Source organism: Ostrea edulis, chromosome 3 (genome assembly GCF_947568905.1).
Source record: "Ostrea edulis chromosome 3, xbOstEdul1.1, whole genome shotgun sequence".
In the NCBI taxonomy this organism is placed as follows: domain Eukaryota; kingdom Metazoa; phylum Mollusca; class Bivalvia; order Ostreida; family Ostreidae; genus Ostrea; species Ostrea edulis.
Window position 1 is genome coordinate 88462315 of NC_079166.1, and position 15648 is coordinate 88477962.

Here is a 15648-nt window from a genome sequence, read left to right on the forward strand (position 1 = left end):
ATAATAATAAAATAAATCTTTGAAGTATTACAAACCTTTCTTATTTGAAAGGAAAGGATGACAATCATATTCTTCCCCCTTTCTTTTTCTTTTTAAAATATTGTCTAAAGAAATGTAAACAGTCACGGCACAACTACCAGGCTACGTCACAACACGCTCGTTGCATTTCCCGCTAAACTGGTTCCTGCATTGGCGAGAAGAGCAAGACAGTAATCCTACGTATTGACAGTGAACCAGATCAGTTTTCCTTGTTTTCAATATAATTTTTTTAAAAATGTATTTAGATATGCTGCGCTCGCCCCAACGGTCACATCGTAATCATATTAGCGAGCGAAGCTCGCGTCGCAAAGCGACGCGACGAGCTCGCTCCAATGATTACACATATGAGTCACGTGATTTGCTCTTCTTCAGCTGAAAAAAGATGAGTATTACCCATAATGCTTCTGCAAAAATGTCGCAGTCACTGCGGTATACTTCATTGACAAACCTGTAATTAAAATAATTAGATTGTTTAGAAAGTACCATAAACGTTTTAAAATTCCAGACAAGCTTTCTCATAGCTTCAAAAATTTTGTTTTTGCTTGGTTTGAGAGAAGAAGAAAAAACATTGCAGCTAATGTGACGTCACAATTTGTAACTGTTTACACCAAGCGCGTTATATTTCCCGCGTTAAATGAAGAGGTGGATAAAAGTCGTGTTGCAAGATGTTAATGGGCTTCGCTCGTCTCAACGGTCACACCGTACAACATATTAGTTTACAAATGTGAATCTGTATTTATCAGCAAAATCTATTGTTAACGTTTATTTAAAGACAGATAAACTTGGATTAGCATTTGTAAACTATAGTTTACAACCGTTAAATATAGTTTTACGGATGAAAACTATAGTTAACGAATCGTTAACTATAGTTTACAGTTCGTAAATTATACCGAGCGAAGCTCGGACGGGCCGAAGGCCCGTCCGCGAAGCAAGGCTCTAAAGGTAACACGTATGTAAAAGAAAAAAGTCAAAATCAGCAAAAGAAAAAGAGACAATCTCTATATACGTTAACTGAAATTTTCGTGATCCATATGGGCGCCGCCATTTATTTTTTCATCACCTGCTTCAACAGTTATTCGTGTTTTATTTTGAATGCCAATAATAGAAGACTCTGACGTGCAATTCGTAATTTAAACATTGAGTTTGTTCAAAGTGAATAGTATAATTATCATTGTAACAGGTTTTAGCAAATAATTACATATAAAACCGTAATACGACTAAATAGATGAACGAGTTCATGAGTTTCTTTAAATAAGAATATACGATAAAATTACGGTTACATTTTTACCATTTTGAATTTATTGGTTAATTTTGTTTAGTTTTATAACGGCCTTTTTCATTGCATACGGAATGTATTATTGTTGTTTATAATTGTTTGCTTTGAAAAAGGTTAAGGCTAAATGTGACGTCACAATACACAGTTTACGTCGCCTTGCGTTTTATTTCCCGCGTTCAATGAATAGGCGGATCCTGTAAAACTGTTGTCCCCATATATATGAGATGTTACTGGGTTTTTAGCGCAAGGAAAATTTCATTAAAAATATATTTTTTTAAATGAATCATAACCTACCATACTTAACGGAATTATGATTACCACTTGGGACACTCCAATGACCATTACATGCTTCGCTCGGTCCAACGGTCACACCGTATACATATTAGTTTACAGTCGATAAACCTAGTTTATCAACTGTGAAACTATGTTTAGCTCATTTTTGTGAATTTGGCGTGCCATAGATTACACATATGAGTCAGGTGATTTGCTCTTTATCAGTTGAAAAAAGATGAGTATCACCCATAATGCTTCTGGAAAAATGTCGCCGTCACTGCGGTATACTTCATTGACAATCCCGTAATTAAATCAATTAGAATGTTTAGAAAGTACCATAAACGTTTTTAAATTCCAGACAAGATTTCTCATAGCTTCAAACGTTTTGTGTTTGCTTGGTTTAAAAGAAGAAGAAAATTGCAGCTAATATGACGTCACGATGTAACTGTTTACATCAACCGCATGATATTTCCCGCGTTAAATAAAGAGGCGGATAAAATGTTTATAAGTCGTGTTGCAAGATGTTAATGGGCTTCGCTCGTCTCAACGGTCACACCGTACAACATATTATGGTTTATTGATTAAAAAGATCATTTTGATGAGTATATTTTATTCATACCAAATTTGGGCATCATGATAACTCATTGGAAAGTCAAGACAATCCACCTAGCCACCCACAATTCACCTTCTTGGAATATATTGACAATTCGTTCTTGTATCTATTCGTTCAATCACTAGAACAATATCAATCTCTACCGAGAGTTATCGTACCTTACACACACTTACGTAAGTGAGAACAAGGAACGACAACTCTGGTTAGAGATTGGAACAATATAGAAGACGAAAGTCTAATTCGATTCTTTATACGTCTTGTGCACAATATATAATCTTAGTCGAATTTTTATACGACTTGTGCACAATATTTTAAAAGACAAAATTATTACCCGATTTCTATCTGACGTCTGTACAATCACATCTAAACGAAACCAATACCCGAATTTTATTTCATTAGACTTGCGCACAGTCTTATCTAAACTTTTATCAAATTTTTCATCCAACTTGTGCACAATATTTAGGACACAATTTTACCCGATTTTTAATCCGAATGGCGTACAACATGCACAACGAAATGGCCTACAGTTTTGCAGTTACTCTCCTTACACCGGAAGTTGGGGGCGCGCTTACGATTGCGGTCCTAAGCTTCAGATAGTAAAGTCTACGTTACCAAATTCTATAGTATACCAAGTTTTAACAGGTTGTATTATATCTATGACAAAAACAAGGTCTAATTTCTTTGATTTCATGGAGAAAACGTTTAAAAGTATGCACTTCGTTGAGTTGGCGAAGGGGTGGGTGGGTGGGTGGATGTTAAAGGTATATTCAACGTTTATTTCTGTCCAAATTATGCAATTAATACCGAGGGGTTCAATAGTAATCTGTTTTAAAAACAACAGACACCTAGAATTAAAAGTACAATGAAAGCATGACTGTGATACAATCAGGCACATAGCATCGTAAGGGGGGTTGACTTCATAATATTTCCTACAATATCTTGAAAAGTAAAAAAAATAATATTAAACCAAAGATCGGGAAGGAAGGCGGCACGGGATTATTTTTCAGTTCTATTAATCGATTAAAATTTACATTCCCTTTACCATTCACGACAATGCTTTATTTAAGGGGGCAGCCTATCCGACTATAGATCTATATCTGCACGTAAAAATAACGAAGTTTGTATGTAATAATAAGAGGAGGCAGATCCATTTTTGCTAGGGGTCTGATGATTGTTTTTGTGCTCATTTGAGTAATTGAAGTGCAAGAAGAGGTGTAAGTTGATGTACACAAAATCTAACTTTCAAAAGATTGAATCACTCATGAAAAATAATTTTAACAAAAATATTACACTAGACATACCAATTCGAGATAATGCTTTATTTATTGGCACCTAGTGTACATTTAGTAGCAAGAGGTTTTCTTCAGTGTGAGACGATAAATTGATAATGTACATGTATGCGTTGTATATGTGTTTTTAGGCATATCGTATTGCATGTTTTTTGTGTTTTGGTTGTCGAAAATATTGATAAAAATTAAAAACGAAGAATTGCTGATATACTAAGGACATCATGATTCTGATCTAAAGAAATCGAGGACTAGGTAATATTTACATACTTTATTACATCATGACCATGCATTGCTTGCTAGAAAACCTCACACTGGACACATATAAATGTAATTAGTGACTAAGATATTTTGTTCAGTTATACTATTTTTAAGTCATTACACTTAATTCTTAGAAAACTTCCTTAACTGGCAATTGATGGCAATCAAAAATTGTAAATTTTCTATTTATTCCTTGTTTGGCACCGTCAACTGAGGACTGAAATTTGCTGCGCGCCCTCTGTAATCAGGGGGAAATAACTCGCATAGCGTTATGAAAAGTGTAAGCCATTATTTAATACCCGATTTTTACCCGGCATTGCCGAGACGAGACCTTGATAAACTTTAGTCCTATAATTTTTCAAGATGACGGGTTAATTTCATCGTAAACAAGTTTTTATTGTGTGTAGATTTCAGAGGTACTCACCACGATCCTATCTCGCACACAATGTTTGATTCATGCTTGATTTTTATGTTAAATACAAAAAGTCGAGGTATCCGAAATAGACACTTCAATAGCAGTAGTAAATATCTTGCATTATGAAATATTACAAGGAGACGCTCCGCTTTTCCGAGTACCTGTTTACATTGCAAACTTGAATCAAATAATAACTGAATTATCTTTGAAATAAAAAAACAACAACAATACTTGATTTAGAAACTTGATATAATTACATTTTTTAATGTGTTCCCTCTGCTAAATATGATCGAATAGCCTAGAAATGGAAATGTATTCCGAGTGAGTGTTGTCGATCCGATCTTATCTCATATTAAACTACCAGTTAGAGATTGTCTCAAAGGAAATGTTGCTGGTGATGAACTATTCATTCAAAATGCTTGATACAGATTCATGGCAGGTAGCAGTGTTTCATACACCAAACCGCATTCCATGTTTCATGCAAACCTGCTTAGAAAAATAAACAGAATGATCCAAGATTTTGATCTATTTGAACTACTATACACCTACTTGCATGAAAACTTGACATTCTAAATTGTATGTGAATCATTTTTGTATTCGAGAACTTGGAGGAGGACTGAAATATTGCGTACGCTTGATTGTGTAATAGTTAGGAACATGTGTCGGAATCTCTGTGCCTGATTAGCAGGGACAGGCTTGTACTGTCGACTTTCTGACCTCCATTATCTAAAGTCGAGCACTGTTATGGGGAACCTGGTGAAATTGTGTGTGTTTTCAGTTGGTAAGTACATGAATTCATTCTTGATTTCTAAAGATCTTGATATCATGGATATTGTTATTGATTTCAATCGTGAAAATAAAAAAAGATGCACGTTTCGTTATTTTTGGATCGAGACCTAGTTCGAGACCTTGTTTCGTGGAAGAATTCTCGTTTATTTCTGACAATTGAATGCACGTTGAAGCCTTATCTAAATGCATTCTGAGTTGCCTTTAATGTTTAGATATGTTTTAAGAATGCATTAGTTCTATATTAGTTCGATCAAAATTTATACCAATGGAGGCTGCGTTGAAGTCTGAACCCGGGTGTATATCTTAATACAGCACTGGTCTCCTTGCTTGGTCGGTGCTTGTAGTATATATTGCATGTTATCAAATATTTACCTGATTCCAACACAGGAATTCGTCTTTCAGTACTAATTGTACTTTGATGACGTCTTTTACAGTGGTGTTTGGAGTGTATTCTACCGCTCACCCAGAGATGTATCTCCGCCTCTGAGTTCTCACAGTACTTTGATTTTATTCTACAGTGGTGATTGGGGTGTATACAGCCTGTCCCCGAGGATGGATAGCTGTGGGAGAAGATTGCCTGATGTTTGCCAAGGGTCACACTTCCTGGCTTGATGCTGCGGTATGATTGTTTTCTATAAATTATTATTCTATAGATGAAAAGTTTATCAATGTCATAACTCCTATGAGGAATACAGAATTAAGAGTTGGACAAATATAGCAGAGGTGGGATCAGGTGCTTAAGAGGAGTAATTATTCCCTGTTGACGGGTCACAACCGCCGTGAGCTCTTTATCTTGACCAGGTAAATGGAGTAATCTGTAGTCAAAATTAGTGTGTATAGAACGATCTAACAATTGTTATGAGACACGTCAGACAGCATTTGACTCAAAGGTAGATTATATTGACAAACTAGATCGTTATAACAACCATATAATTTGGGAAATGCTGATTTTTAACGAGGATGTTGAAAACCCTGTACCATCAACTTGTTTGTCAGTAGCCTGCTTCGATTTAGAAATTGATCATATATAGAAGATGTTCTTGCGTATCGAATCAGTTGAAAGATAGTGTGGTTCTAAATATACGTATTAACATGTTATAACTTATTACAGTGTGGTTCTAAATTTCACCCTAAATATACGTACTAACATGTTATATCTTATTACAGTGTAGATCTGATTTTGATTACAGAGAAGCTGCAAGCATTACAATCGCTCTGTCCTGGCGACAATTGATAGCTATGAGAAAATGTCAATGATAAACACCATAGCAAAAGTACTGGCCAGTCCTAGTAAGTATAGTAGGCAGGTACGTAGTGTTTGTACATGTAAGTATAGAAAATTGTGACTTAGATATCATAGGTTGATGGTCCTATAGTTCAAGTTATTTTACATTGACTTTCATCCAAACGGGTCACAAGTACATTACACATATATGTTGAGTGAATTAGATTAAAAGTGTACAATATCTTCAAAACAGTTCACAACAATATCTACAATTCAGTTCACAACAATATCTACAAAACAGTTCACAACAATATCTACAAAACAGTTCACAACAATATCTACAAAACAGTTCACAACAATATCTACAAAACAGTTCACAACAATATCTACAAAACAGTTCACAACAATATCTACAAACAGTTCACAACAATATCTACAAAACAGTTCACAACAATATCTACAAACAGTTCACAACAATATCTACAAACAGTTCACAACAATATCTACAAAACAGTTCACAACAATATCTACAAACAGTTCACAACAATGAAAAATAATACACCACCACTCACGTGTACTGGAAATTGTCATCAGCTTCCTGTCAGTACGGAAAACCAATGTGTGTGTCATATACACCGGCCTGTTACTATGCAGACCAGAACTTGTCAATGTTTGTGCCACATACACCGGCCTGTTACTATACAGACCAAAACTTGTCAATGTGTGTGCCACATACACCGGCCTGTTACTATACAGACCAGAACTTGTCAATGTGTGTGCCACATACACCGGCCTGTTACTATACAGACCAGAACTTGTCAATGTGTGTGCCACATACACCGGCCTGTTACTATACAGACCAGAAACGTCCATATTTCAACATATAGTAAACACGGTCACAGCGAACTTGTCAGCTTATAATGAATTCACACTTACAGTAAAACACGGTTATAGCGAACACGCTTTTAATGAGTTCACGCTTACAGCAAAAGACGGTCACATCCACCTTGTAAGCTTATAATGAATTCACACTTACAGTAAAACACGGTTAAGGTGAACACGCTTATAAAGTATTCACACTTACAGTAAAACACGGTTATAGCGAACACACTTATAATGAATTCCCACTTACAGCGAGTACGCTTATCATGAATTCACACTCACAGTAAAACACGGTCACAGAGAACACACTTGTAATGAATTCGTGTTTACAGTAAAACACGGTCACAGTGAACACGCCTATAGTGAATTCGCGCTTACAATAAAACACGGTTACACCAAGCTCGCTGATAATAAATTAACACTTACAGTAAAACACGGTCACAGTGAACACACTTATAATGAATTTACGCTTACAGCAAAACACGGTCACAACAAACAGGCTTATAATGAATTCACGCTTATAGTAAAACACAGTTACAGTAAACACACTTATAACGAATTCACGTATGCAATAAAATACGATCAAAGCAGACATGCGTAATAATTTTCATTTCCGTGTTGTTTTTTTACCATGTTAAAAACTCACTTAATATAGCGAATTACGTTCATAACGAAACAAAATAATTAGTTTACAGCACTTGATAAGCGTGGCTTACTGTATTAATCCCCCTCCCCCATCATGACTGTGTCTTCTGAGATATGGGGGGAGGGGGTTCGCTAGTCTGAGGATGATCAATTGCACAATAATAATTCTTGACAAAATTTTCCAAACCGTAATCGTGTCTATGTAATTGAACATGGCGATTCGGAAAAAGTGATTTTCTTTTCTAGGTGATTACACATATGTCAATGATAGATATCTCCTAGTATTCTGAAAAATAACTTATCATTGCTGCCCTTTCAATAACTGTATGGTAATTTATCTGACAGGTATAGGTATGTCTAATTTCTGGGTGGGAGGGAACGACTTCGGCGTGGAGGGAGAGTGGCGCTGGGAACAGACTAACTTAGGGATCGGGCCCTTCACAAACTGGGCCCCCGGAGATCCTAATGGAAACTCCTCCCAAAACTGCATGCTGGTGGGATTCACACAAAATAGCACAGAGACGTACTGGAAAGACGCCCCCTGCACCGGTCATCATAACTACATATGTCAGATCAGGTGAGAGAGGCGCGACTTATATCGGTCGTCATAACTATTTATGTCAGATCAGGTGAGAGAGACGCAACCCGTGATCAACATAATTAAATATACCGGTCAACATAACTACATATACAGGTCAACATAACTACATATACAGGTCAACATAACTACATATACAGGTCAACATAACTAAATATGACAAGGTAAGGGAGAAGCCACCATGTAATAGTCAACATAAATAACTGCATGTATAAGATTAGGTGAGTGCACATTGTTTTTATACTAAATCTGAGGATTGCATGATTATACAGTGCTTTGTTTTATAATTATCTTATTCACAAATTGTGAAAGGGATTGGGCAGCAGGCATAACCTATTTCAGTCCTCCTCCAACATCAAGGTCATATACATGTAGATAAATATATACACATGTCAAGGTATAGAAAGCATAGAAAAGAATAGGTGAAGAAAAAACATATATAAAAGTTATATCCAGTACCGGTATAGAAAACAAATAGGCAAAATTTTTACACATAGGATTTTAGGCAAATCGTTTTTGTTGCTGCAATGTAAGCATGCATTGCTTCAAATATTTGAATATTGATATTTAGTCCATAATTGGAACTACCATATAACAATTATTCACGTTCAGGTGGATTATTATCACTACTAATAATGTTGTATAATACCAAAAAAAATGTATTTCTAGAAATTGTATATTTAGAACAGATGAAGTAGTAATATGCATCTGCAATAAAATCAGTACAATCTATACACATAGGAGTTCCTGATAAACATTGATTATTCTCGTACACATCTATATTAAGGTGGCTAGCATTGCTTCTTATCTGACAATGTATTCTATAAAACCGATGCTCTTCTAAATGAAAAAAAAGTTTATCATTTGTTTTTACAAAAAATATTTAGGAGACTCTTAAAAGAAGAAATTCCAGAAGGATTTTTAATATAGTCTGGCAAGTTGTTCCATTGTTTGACAGTGGAAGGAAAGAAGCTTTCTATATGTGATGTTGTTCTAATATAAGGAATTCTAAACGTTAAAGTACCAGTTCGGATATTTCAGAAAAGAGTTGGACGATAGGCTTCTATGAAATTGTACAAATAGTAAGATGAATAGCCACTAACGATTTTAAAAAACAGCAGCAACTTATGAATTTTTCTTCTTGTTTGTAAGAAATCCCATCCTAGTTCATCATAAAAACTTTGAACGTGTGGAGTTACATCTTAAATCTGTAATAATTCTGACTGCTTCAACTTGAATGTCGTCTAATAATTTAGAGGTTTTTTAAAGCAATTATCCCAAACAACATCAGAATATTCAAGCACGGATCAATAAATACCAAATATATTTTAATTAGTGTTTTACGGTTAAACTTATATTTTAGCATTCGAAGAATGTTTAATCTTTTTGTAGCCTATTCGTGAATTGAAAGTCTATGTGGTGTCCACATAGTGCTCATCACCCTGAAATTGGAGACCTAAGTGGGTGTGCGATTTATTTTGAACAATTTCTGGTCCGTGTTCACCACATTTAACATAAGGATACACAATGTGTTTTTGTAGAAAAATCAATATTAACAGTTGTGTTTAGATTGAATTCAACAAGCCATTTCTTAGATTTATCATATACTAGTATATGTTCTAAATCATTTGTAAGTGACTTTGTAACATTTGTAATTATAACATTGTCTATAATTGCATAAAAAAGGTGTAATCAGCAAAAAAAAGTCGTACATTGTCAACTAAATCTTGAAAAAAAAAATCATTAAAAATAAAAGGAAATAAAAATGGTCCCAATACAGAACCCTGAGGAACCCCAGCATTTACTGTTTCAAGATTAGATGTAAAACATCACTTACAACTTTTTGTTGTCTATCTAACAAATAATTTTCAATCCATCCGAAGACATATCCACTAATACTGTGCAATTTGAATAAGGGTACTAAACATTGCTATGTTTACGGTTATGGTGTATATGGTAATCAGAGAAGCATGAGACGCGTATATTGAACAACAGCTTTGTATGGAAGAAACCAATCGTGATCACGTAACCAGTCAATATATAACAGAATAAAGTCATACTTACGTGTCATTTCAGTCTCTTCACAGGAAGTTCCAATCTCATTGGATGAAAGAAAGTTAACTGTAATTAAATTGAAATAAAGTATTATCATCAAATTCTTTCTTATTCGTTTTCAACAGGATATATCAAACAAAAAGCATTGGAGCGAAACCATTCAGCAACAGTTTGAAAATTGGGGGAATAAACTTAAATGCACCTGTTAACTGGTATTTGGGTGAGAAGATCAGAAAAAAATGTCTTTTGTAATGACGTATTTGCTTGTTTGGTCAAATGTTTGTAAGGGAGACGCGACTTGTAACAGTGAATATAATTACATGTACATATGCCATATATAAAATAGACGCGACCTGTAACGTTCAACATAACTACATATATAAGATCAGATAGGCACCTGATCCCACCTCTGGTATATCCAGGGGTCCGTGTTTGCCCAACTCTTTACTTTGTATTCCTTATAGCAGTTACGAAATTGATCACTGTTCGTTATATTCACCTTTATAGGAGTTATAAGATTGATTACTGCTCGTTATCGTCACCTCTATAGGAGTTATGAGATTGATCATTGTTCGTTATCTTCACCTCAATAGGAGCTATGAGATTGTTCATTGTTCGTTATCTTCCCTTTATAGGAGTTATGAGATTGTTCACTATTATATTCACCTTTATAGGAGCTATAAGATTGATCACTGCTCGTTATCTTCCCCTTTATAGGAGTTATGAGATTGTTCACTATTATCTTCACCTTTATAGGAGTTATGAGATTGATCACTGTTCGTTATCTTCACCTTTACAGGAGTTATGAGATTGTTCATTGTTCGTTATCTTTACCTCTATAGGAGTTATGAGATTGATCACTGTTCGTTATCTTCACCTTTATAGGAGTTATGAGATATATCACTGTTCGTTATCTTCACCTCTATAGGAGTTATGAGATTGATCACTGTTCGTTATCTTCACCTCTATAGGAGTTATGAGATTGATCACTGTTCGTTATCTTCACTTTTATAGGAGTTATGAGATTGATCACTGTTCGTTATCTTCACTTTTATAGGAGTTATGAGATTGATCACTGTTCGTTATCTTCACCTTTATAGGAGTTATGATTGATTGATTGATTGATGTTTTCCGCGACACTCAACAATTTTTCAGTTATCTGGTGGCGCCCAGTTTTTGTTGGTGGAAGAGAGAACCCAGATACAATGTACCTGGGAAGAGACCACCGACCTTCCGAAAGTAAACTGGGAAACTTATGAGATTGATCACTATTTATTATATTCACCTTCATAAGAGTTATAAGATTGATTACTGCTCGTTATCTTCACCTTTATAGGAGTTATGAGATTGATAATTGTTCGTTATCTTCACCTTTATAGGAGTTATGAGATTGATCACTGTTCGTTATCTTCACCTTTATAGGAGTTATGAGATTGATCATTGTTCGTTATCTTCACCTCTATAGGAATTATGAGATTGATCACTGTTCATTATCTTCACCTTTATAGGAGTTATGAGATTGATCGCTGTTCGTTATCTTCACCTCTATAAGAGTTATGAGATTGATCACTGTTCGTTATCTTCACCTTTATAGGAGTTATGAGATTGATCATTGTTCGTTATCTTCACCTCTATAGGAGTTATGAGATTGATCACTGTTCATTATCTTCACCTTTATAGGAGTTATGAGATTGTTCACTATTATATTCACCTTTATAGGAGTTATGAGATTGATCACTGTTCGTTATCTTCACCTCTATAAGAGTTATGAGATTGATCACTGTTCGTTATCTTCACCTTTATAGGAGTTATGAGATTGATCATTGTTCGTTATCTTCACCTCTATAGGAGTTATGAGATTGATCACTGTTCATTATCTTCACCTTTATAGGAGTTATGAGATTGTTCACTATTATATTCACCTTTATAGGAGTTATGAGATTGATCACTGTTCGTTATCTTCACCTCTATAAGAGTTATGAGATTGATCACTGTTATATTCACCTTTATAGGAGTTATGAGATTGATCATTGTTCGTTATCTTCACCTCTATAGGAGTTATGAGATTGATCACTGTTCATTATCTTCACCTTTATAAGAGTTATGAGATTGTTCACTATTATATTCACCTTTATAGGAGTTAGGAGATTGATCACTGTTTATCATATTCACCTTTAATGAGTGCACATTGTTTAGATGTTGATTCTGGAGATTACATAATGATACATGCCGATGTTTACGGTTTTAAAAGGTGTATATAATAATCAAAGAAGCACAGGGAGTGACTATAGACCATCAGCTGCAACAATAGTCACATGATCAGTCAATATATAACAGAATAGTCACATGATCAGTCAATATATAACAGAATAAAGTCATACTTACGTGTCATTTCAGTCTCTTCACAGGAAGTCCCCATCTCATTGGATGAAGGAAAATTGATTGTAATTTAAATGAAATAAAATTCTGATCGAATTCTTTTTTTTTAAATTTGTTTTTATCAGACAAAAAGCATTGGGTGAAATCTCTCACCTTGAATTTAAGAATTAGTGGGAGAAAAAACTTAGTTGCACTGTTAACTGATATTTTCGGAAGAACCTCAGACAAATTTGAAGGTAATTGATTGGATAAAAGTTAATCACATGACGCCCTGAAGTTTTTATAGTATGCTTCCGTATGGTGGATATAATCACTTGACGCCCTAAAGTTTTGATACGCCGTTTCCGTTCAGAGAGTTTGGCAACTCTGACGTCCCTTATGAAATTTGGACACTCCGAAATTTCAATACACTGTTTCCGTGCAAGGTTATATTGGTCTGACAGACCGTAGCTTTCAATGTGTGTTTGCATTCAGATTCAACGTACATGATAACGCGCTTTATTCAATTTGTATACATACGCCGTTGCAGTTCTGATACTACATCATATTTTTTTTTTTAAATCATTGCTTATATTTACATTTTAAAAACTTTTTTAATGTGGCCATTGTTTATCTATATTTTAAATTCCCCGCCTAATTCTTTGGGTGAGTAGCGATTAACGGAACAGCCAAGGAACAGCAAAATGTGATGGCACAACTTAAAAGAAAGGCGTGCGGAATTCTGTAAAAAAAAAAAAAAGTAATAGTCCAATTCTTGAATTATTTTTCAATTTTAATGTCATAACCATCAAATTATCAACAAAGTTGTACAATGTGTGAACTGGGTTTAAACAGTTTATATATTTTTTAATTTATTTTTAAAACTGTAAACAGCGTAGGTATGGTTACTGTTGGTGTTAGTCGGTCATGTTGTCACTTCGAGAAAATGAATTAGAATCACTAAAAGAAGAATTGCTGAAAAATCCGCACATGGATTGATTTGTTGGGTTTGTTTGGCTGTATTAACTACATTTATAGAGGTATCAACTTCTCATGCATAGAATGAAGTGGTCTTGTGTTATCTGACACGGGAATGAAAACAATTAAAGCTTTGTTTTCATTCTGTACACGTGCGACCGAGCGCAGGAACTGGTAATTTTGTATAATGATAGTAGGGGCTTACACCATACCACCTCCTTATAAGGGGTAATAATAATTTTATTAAGATTTTATTAAGAAGTGGTTTTGTATAGACCCGTACTATTATTATCACAAAATCACCAATTCTTGTGGTCGAGATGCTGGATGCAAATGACATGCTAGACAGTGTTCATACGCCTAACAGATCTATAGTTATTCCGCCTTTGCAGTTATAAGCAAATATCCTTCAAGACTCTCTAATACATTTTATTACAGGATTAAATAGTAAATATAAATATATAAACATGTCACACCAGAGAGAGAGAGAGAGAGAGAGAGAGAGAGAGAGAGAGAGAGAGAGAGAGAGAGAGAAACGACATAACTACTTATATCGTTCAACATACATGTAACTACATACATGTATGTAAGATCAGATGCGATTACATTGTTTATTCACTCAGTCTAAAAATTACATGATAATACAGTGCTATGGTTAAATACAGTGCTTTGGTTAAATACAGTGCTATGGTTACATACAGTGTTATGGTTACATACAGTGCTATGGTTAAATACAGTGCTATGGTTAAATACAGTGCTATGGTTATGATGTGAAGCATGAGACTTGTAGATTGAATATCACCTATGTACAGAAGAAAATAGGTCACGTTTTACCAGTCAATATATACATATATACAATAAAAGAAAGTCACACTTACCTTTATTTCAGTCTCTTCGTTGGAGGTTCCAATCCCATCGGATAAAAGAAAGTTACTTGCTATTCAATTGAAATAAAATATTCTGACTGAGTTCTTTATGTATTTGTTTCTAGCATGATACAAGTATATCAAACAATTTAAGAAGAATGGAAGGGGTAGGGAATGAAACTATACTAGTGTCACTTTGGTATTGGATGATGAATGCACAGCAACAAAACATAGGATAAAGTCATCGTTTGGTTTATTTGACTGTTTTATAAACAGATTTAGCGTAACTGAGAGAAAACAAAACCTAAAACCTAAGGGGAATTTGAGCATTTGTGAACGCTTTAATACCCGATACTTTCCGAAGAATTTATGCTAATGAACTGCATTGCAATCTGAATATTTGATACATTATTTGAATATTTAAAATAAAATTAAATAAATATTTATTCGGTATATACATAAATACAAATATACATACATAGATACCAAGGATAACCCATGAAAGCTCGAAAGCTTATTTCCAAGGGGGTCCTTTGATTCACGGATGTTTGCGCTAGGGGGTCATTTATGTGGGAGGAAACCGGAGTACCCGGAGGAAACCCACGTGTCCGAGCGACCGCCATACCCTCTCACATACAACCACTGCCAATCACGGGGATCGAACTCGGGTCACAGCGGTGAGAAGCGAAAGCGCTACCTCTGCGCTACCCGGACACCCACTGATACATTATCAGTGATATTTTTGTGGACATAGGTTAGCATGCAGTTGTGTAGGATCTGTTGTCTCATGGTACTGTGGAAATACTCTTTGATTCTGCGCAGTGATGAGAAGACATTTTAGCTTTCGCTGTAGTCACTGAAATAGTCAGATAGAATTTCAGGAGTTTGACGACATCCGAGAGGAGCCTCCTTGTAACCTCATCCTTGGCCATGGACTGACTAATCGAATTTACAGATTTCATCTCCTTTATATTCCTCCCTGTATCCTCGGTAAAATGTCCGGAAGCATTTTAAGTTGGATAGTTAACAACTAATCTGTGATCCTTGTAGAGATCATATACTACATATGGTAACTCGGTAAATTATCAT

General features: G+C 35.0%; 1 protein-coding gene across 3 annotated transcripts; it reads left to right on the forward strand.

Moving 5' to 3' along the window:
• The first annotated feature begins 4804 nt into the window (after positions 1 to 4804).
• On the forward strand, positions 4805 to 14662 carry LOC125673722 (perlucin-like protein). Of its 3 annotated transcripts, none has more exons than XM_048910503.2 (5): positions 4805 to 4944; positions 5471 to 5571; positions 6143 to 6242; positions 8050 to 8281; positions 14583 to 14662. In XM_048910503.2, the coding sequence occupies exons 1-5, from the start codon at positions 4908 to 4910 to the stop codon at positions 14614 to 14616; spliced, it is 504 nt and encodes a 167-aa protein (XP_048766460.1). In that variant the 5' UTR covers positions 4805 to 4907; the 3' UTR covers positions 14617 to 14662. The 3 variants fall into 3 exon arrangements, with proteins under 3 accessions (XP_048766460.1, XP_048766459.2, XP_048766458.1); XM_048910502.2 differs by lacking the exon at positions 14583 to 14662 and adding an exon at positions 12755 to 12832; XM_048910501.2 differs by lacking the exon at positions 14583 to 14662 and adding an exon at positions 10379 to 10458.
• The last annotated feature ends 986 nt before the right edge of the window (positions 14663 to 15648 follow it).

Excerpts from the sequence above, each read along its gene's own strand:
- LOC125673722 (XM_048910503.2), top strand. The coding sequence starts at position 4,908 with ATGGGGAACCTGGTGAAATTGTGTGTGTTTTCAGTTG. Across the intron at positions 5,572-6,142 it reads CTTCCTGGCTTGATGCTGCG|AGAAGCTGCAAGCATTACAA; the intron begins GTATGATTGTTT and ends TTTTGATTACAG. Across the intron at positions 8,282-14,582 it reads AACTACATATGTCAGATCAG|TCTCTTCGTTGGAGGTTCCA; the intron begins GTGAGAGAGGCG and ends CCTTTATTTCAG.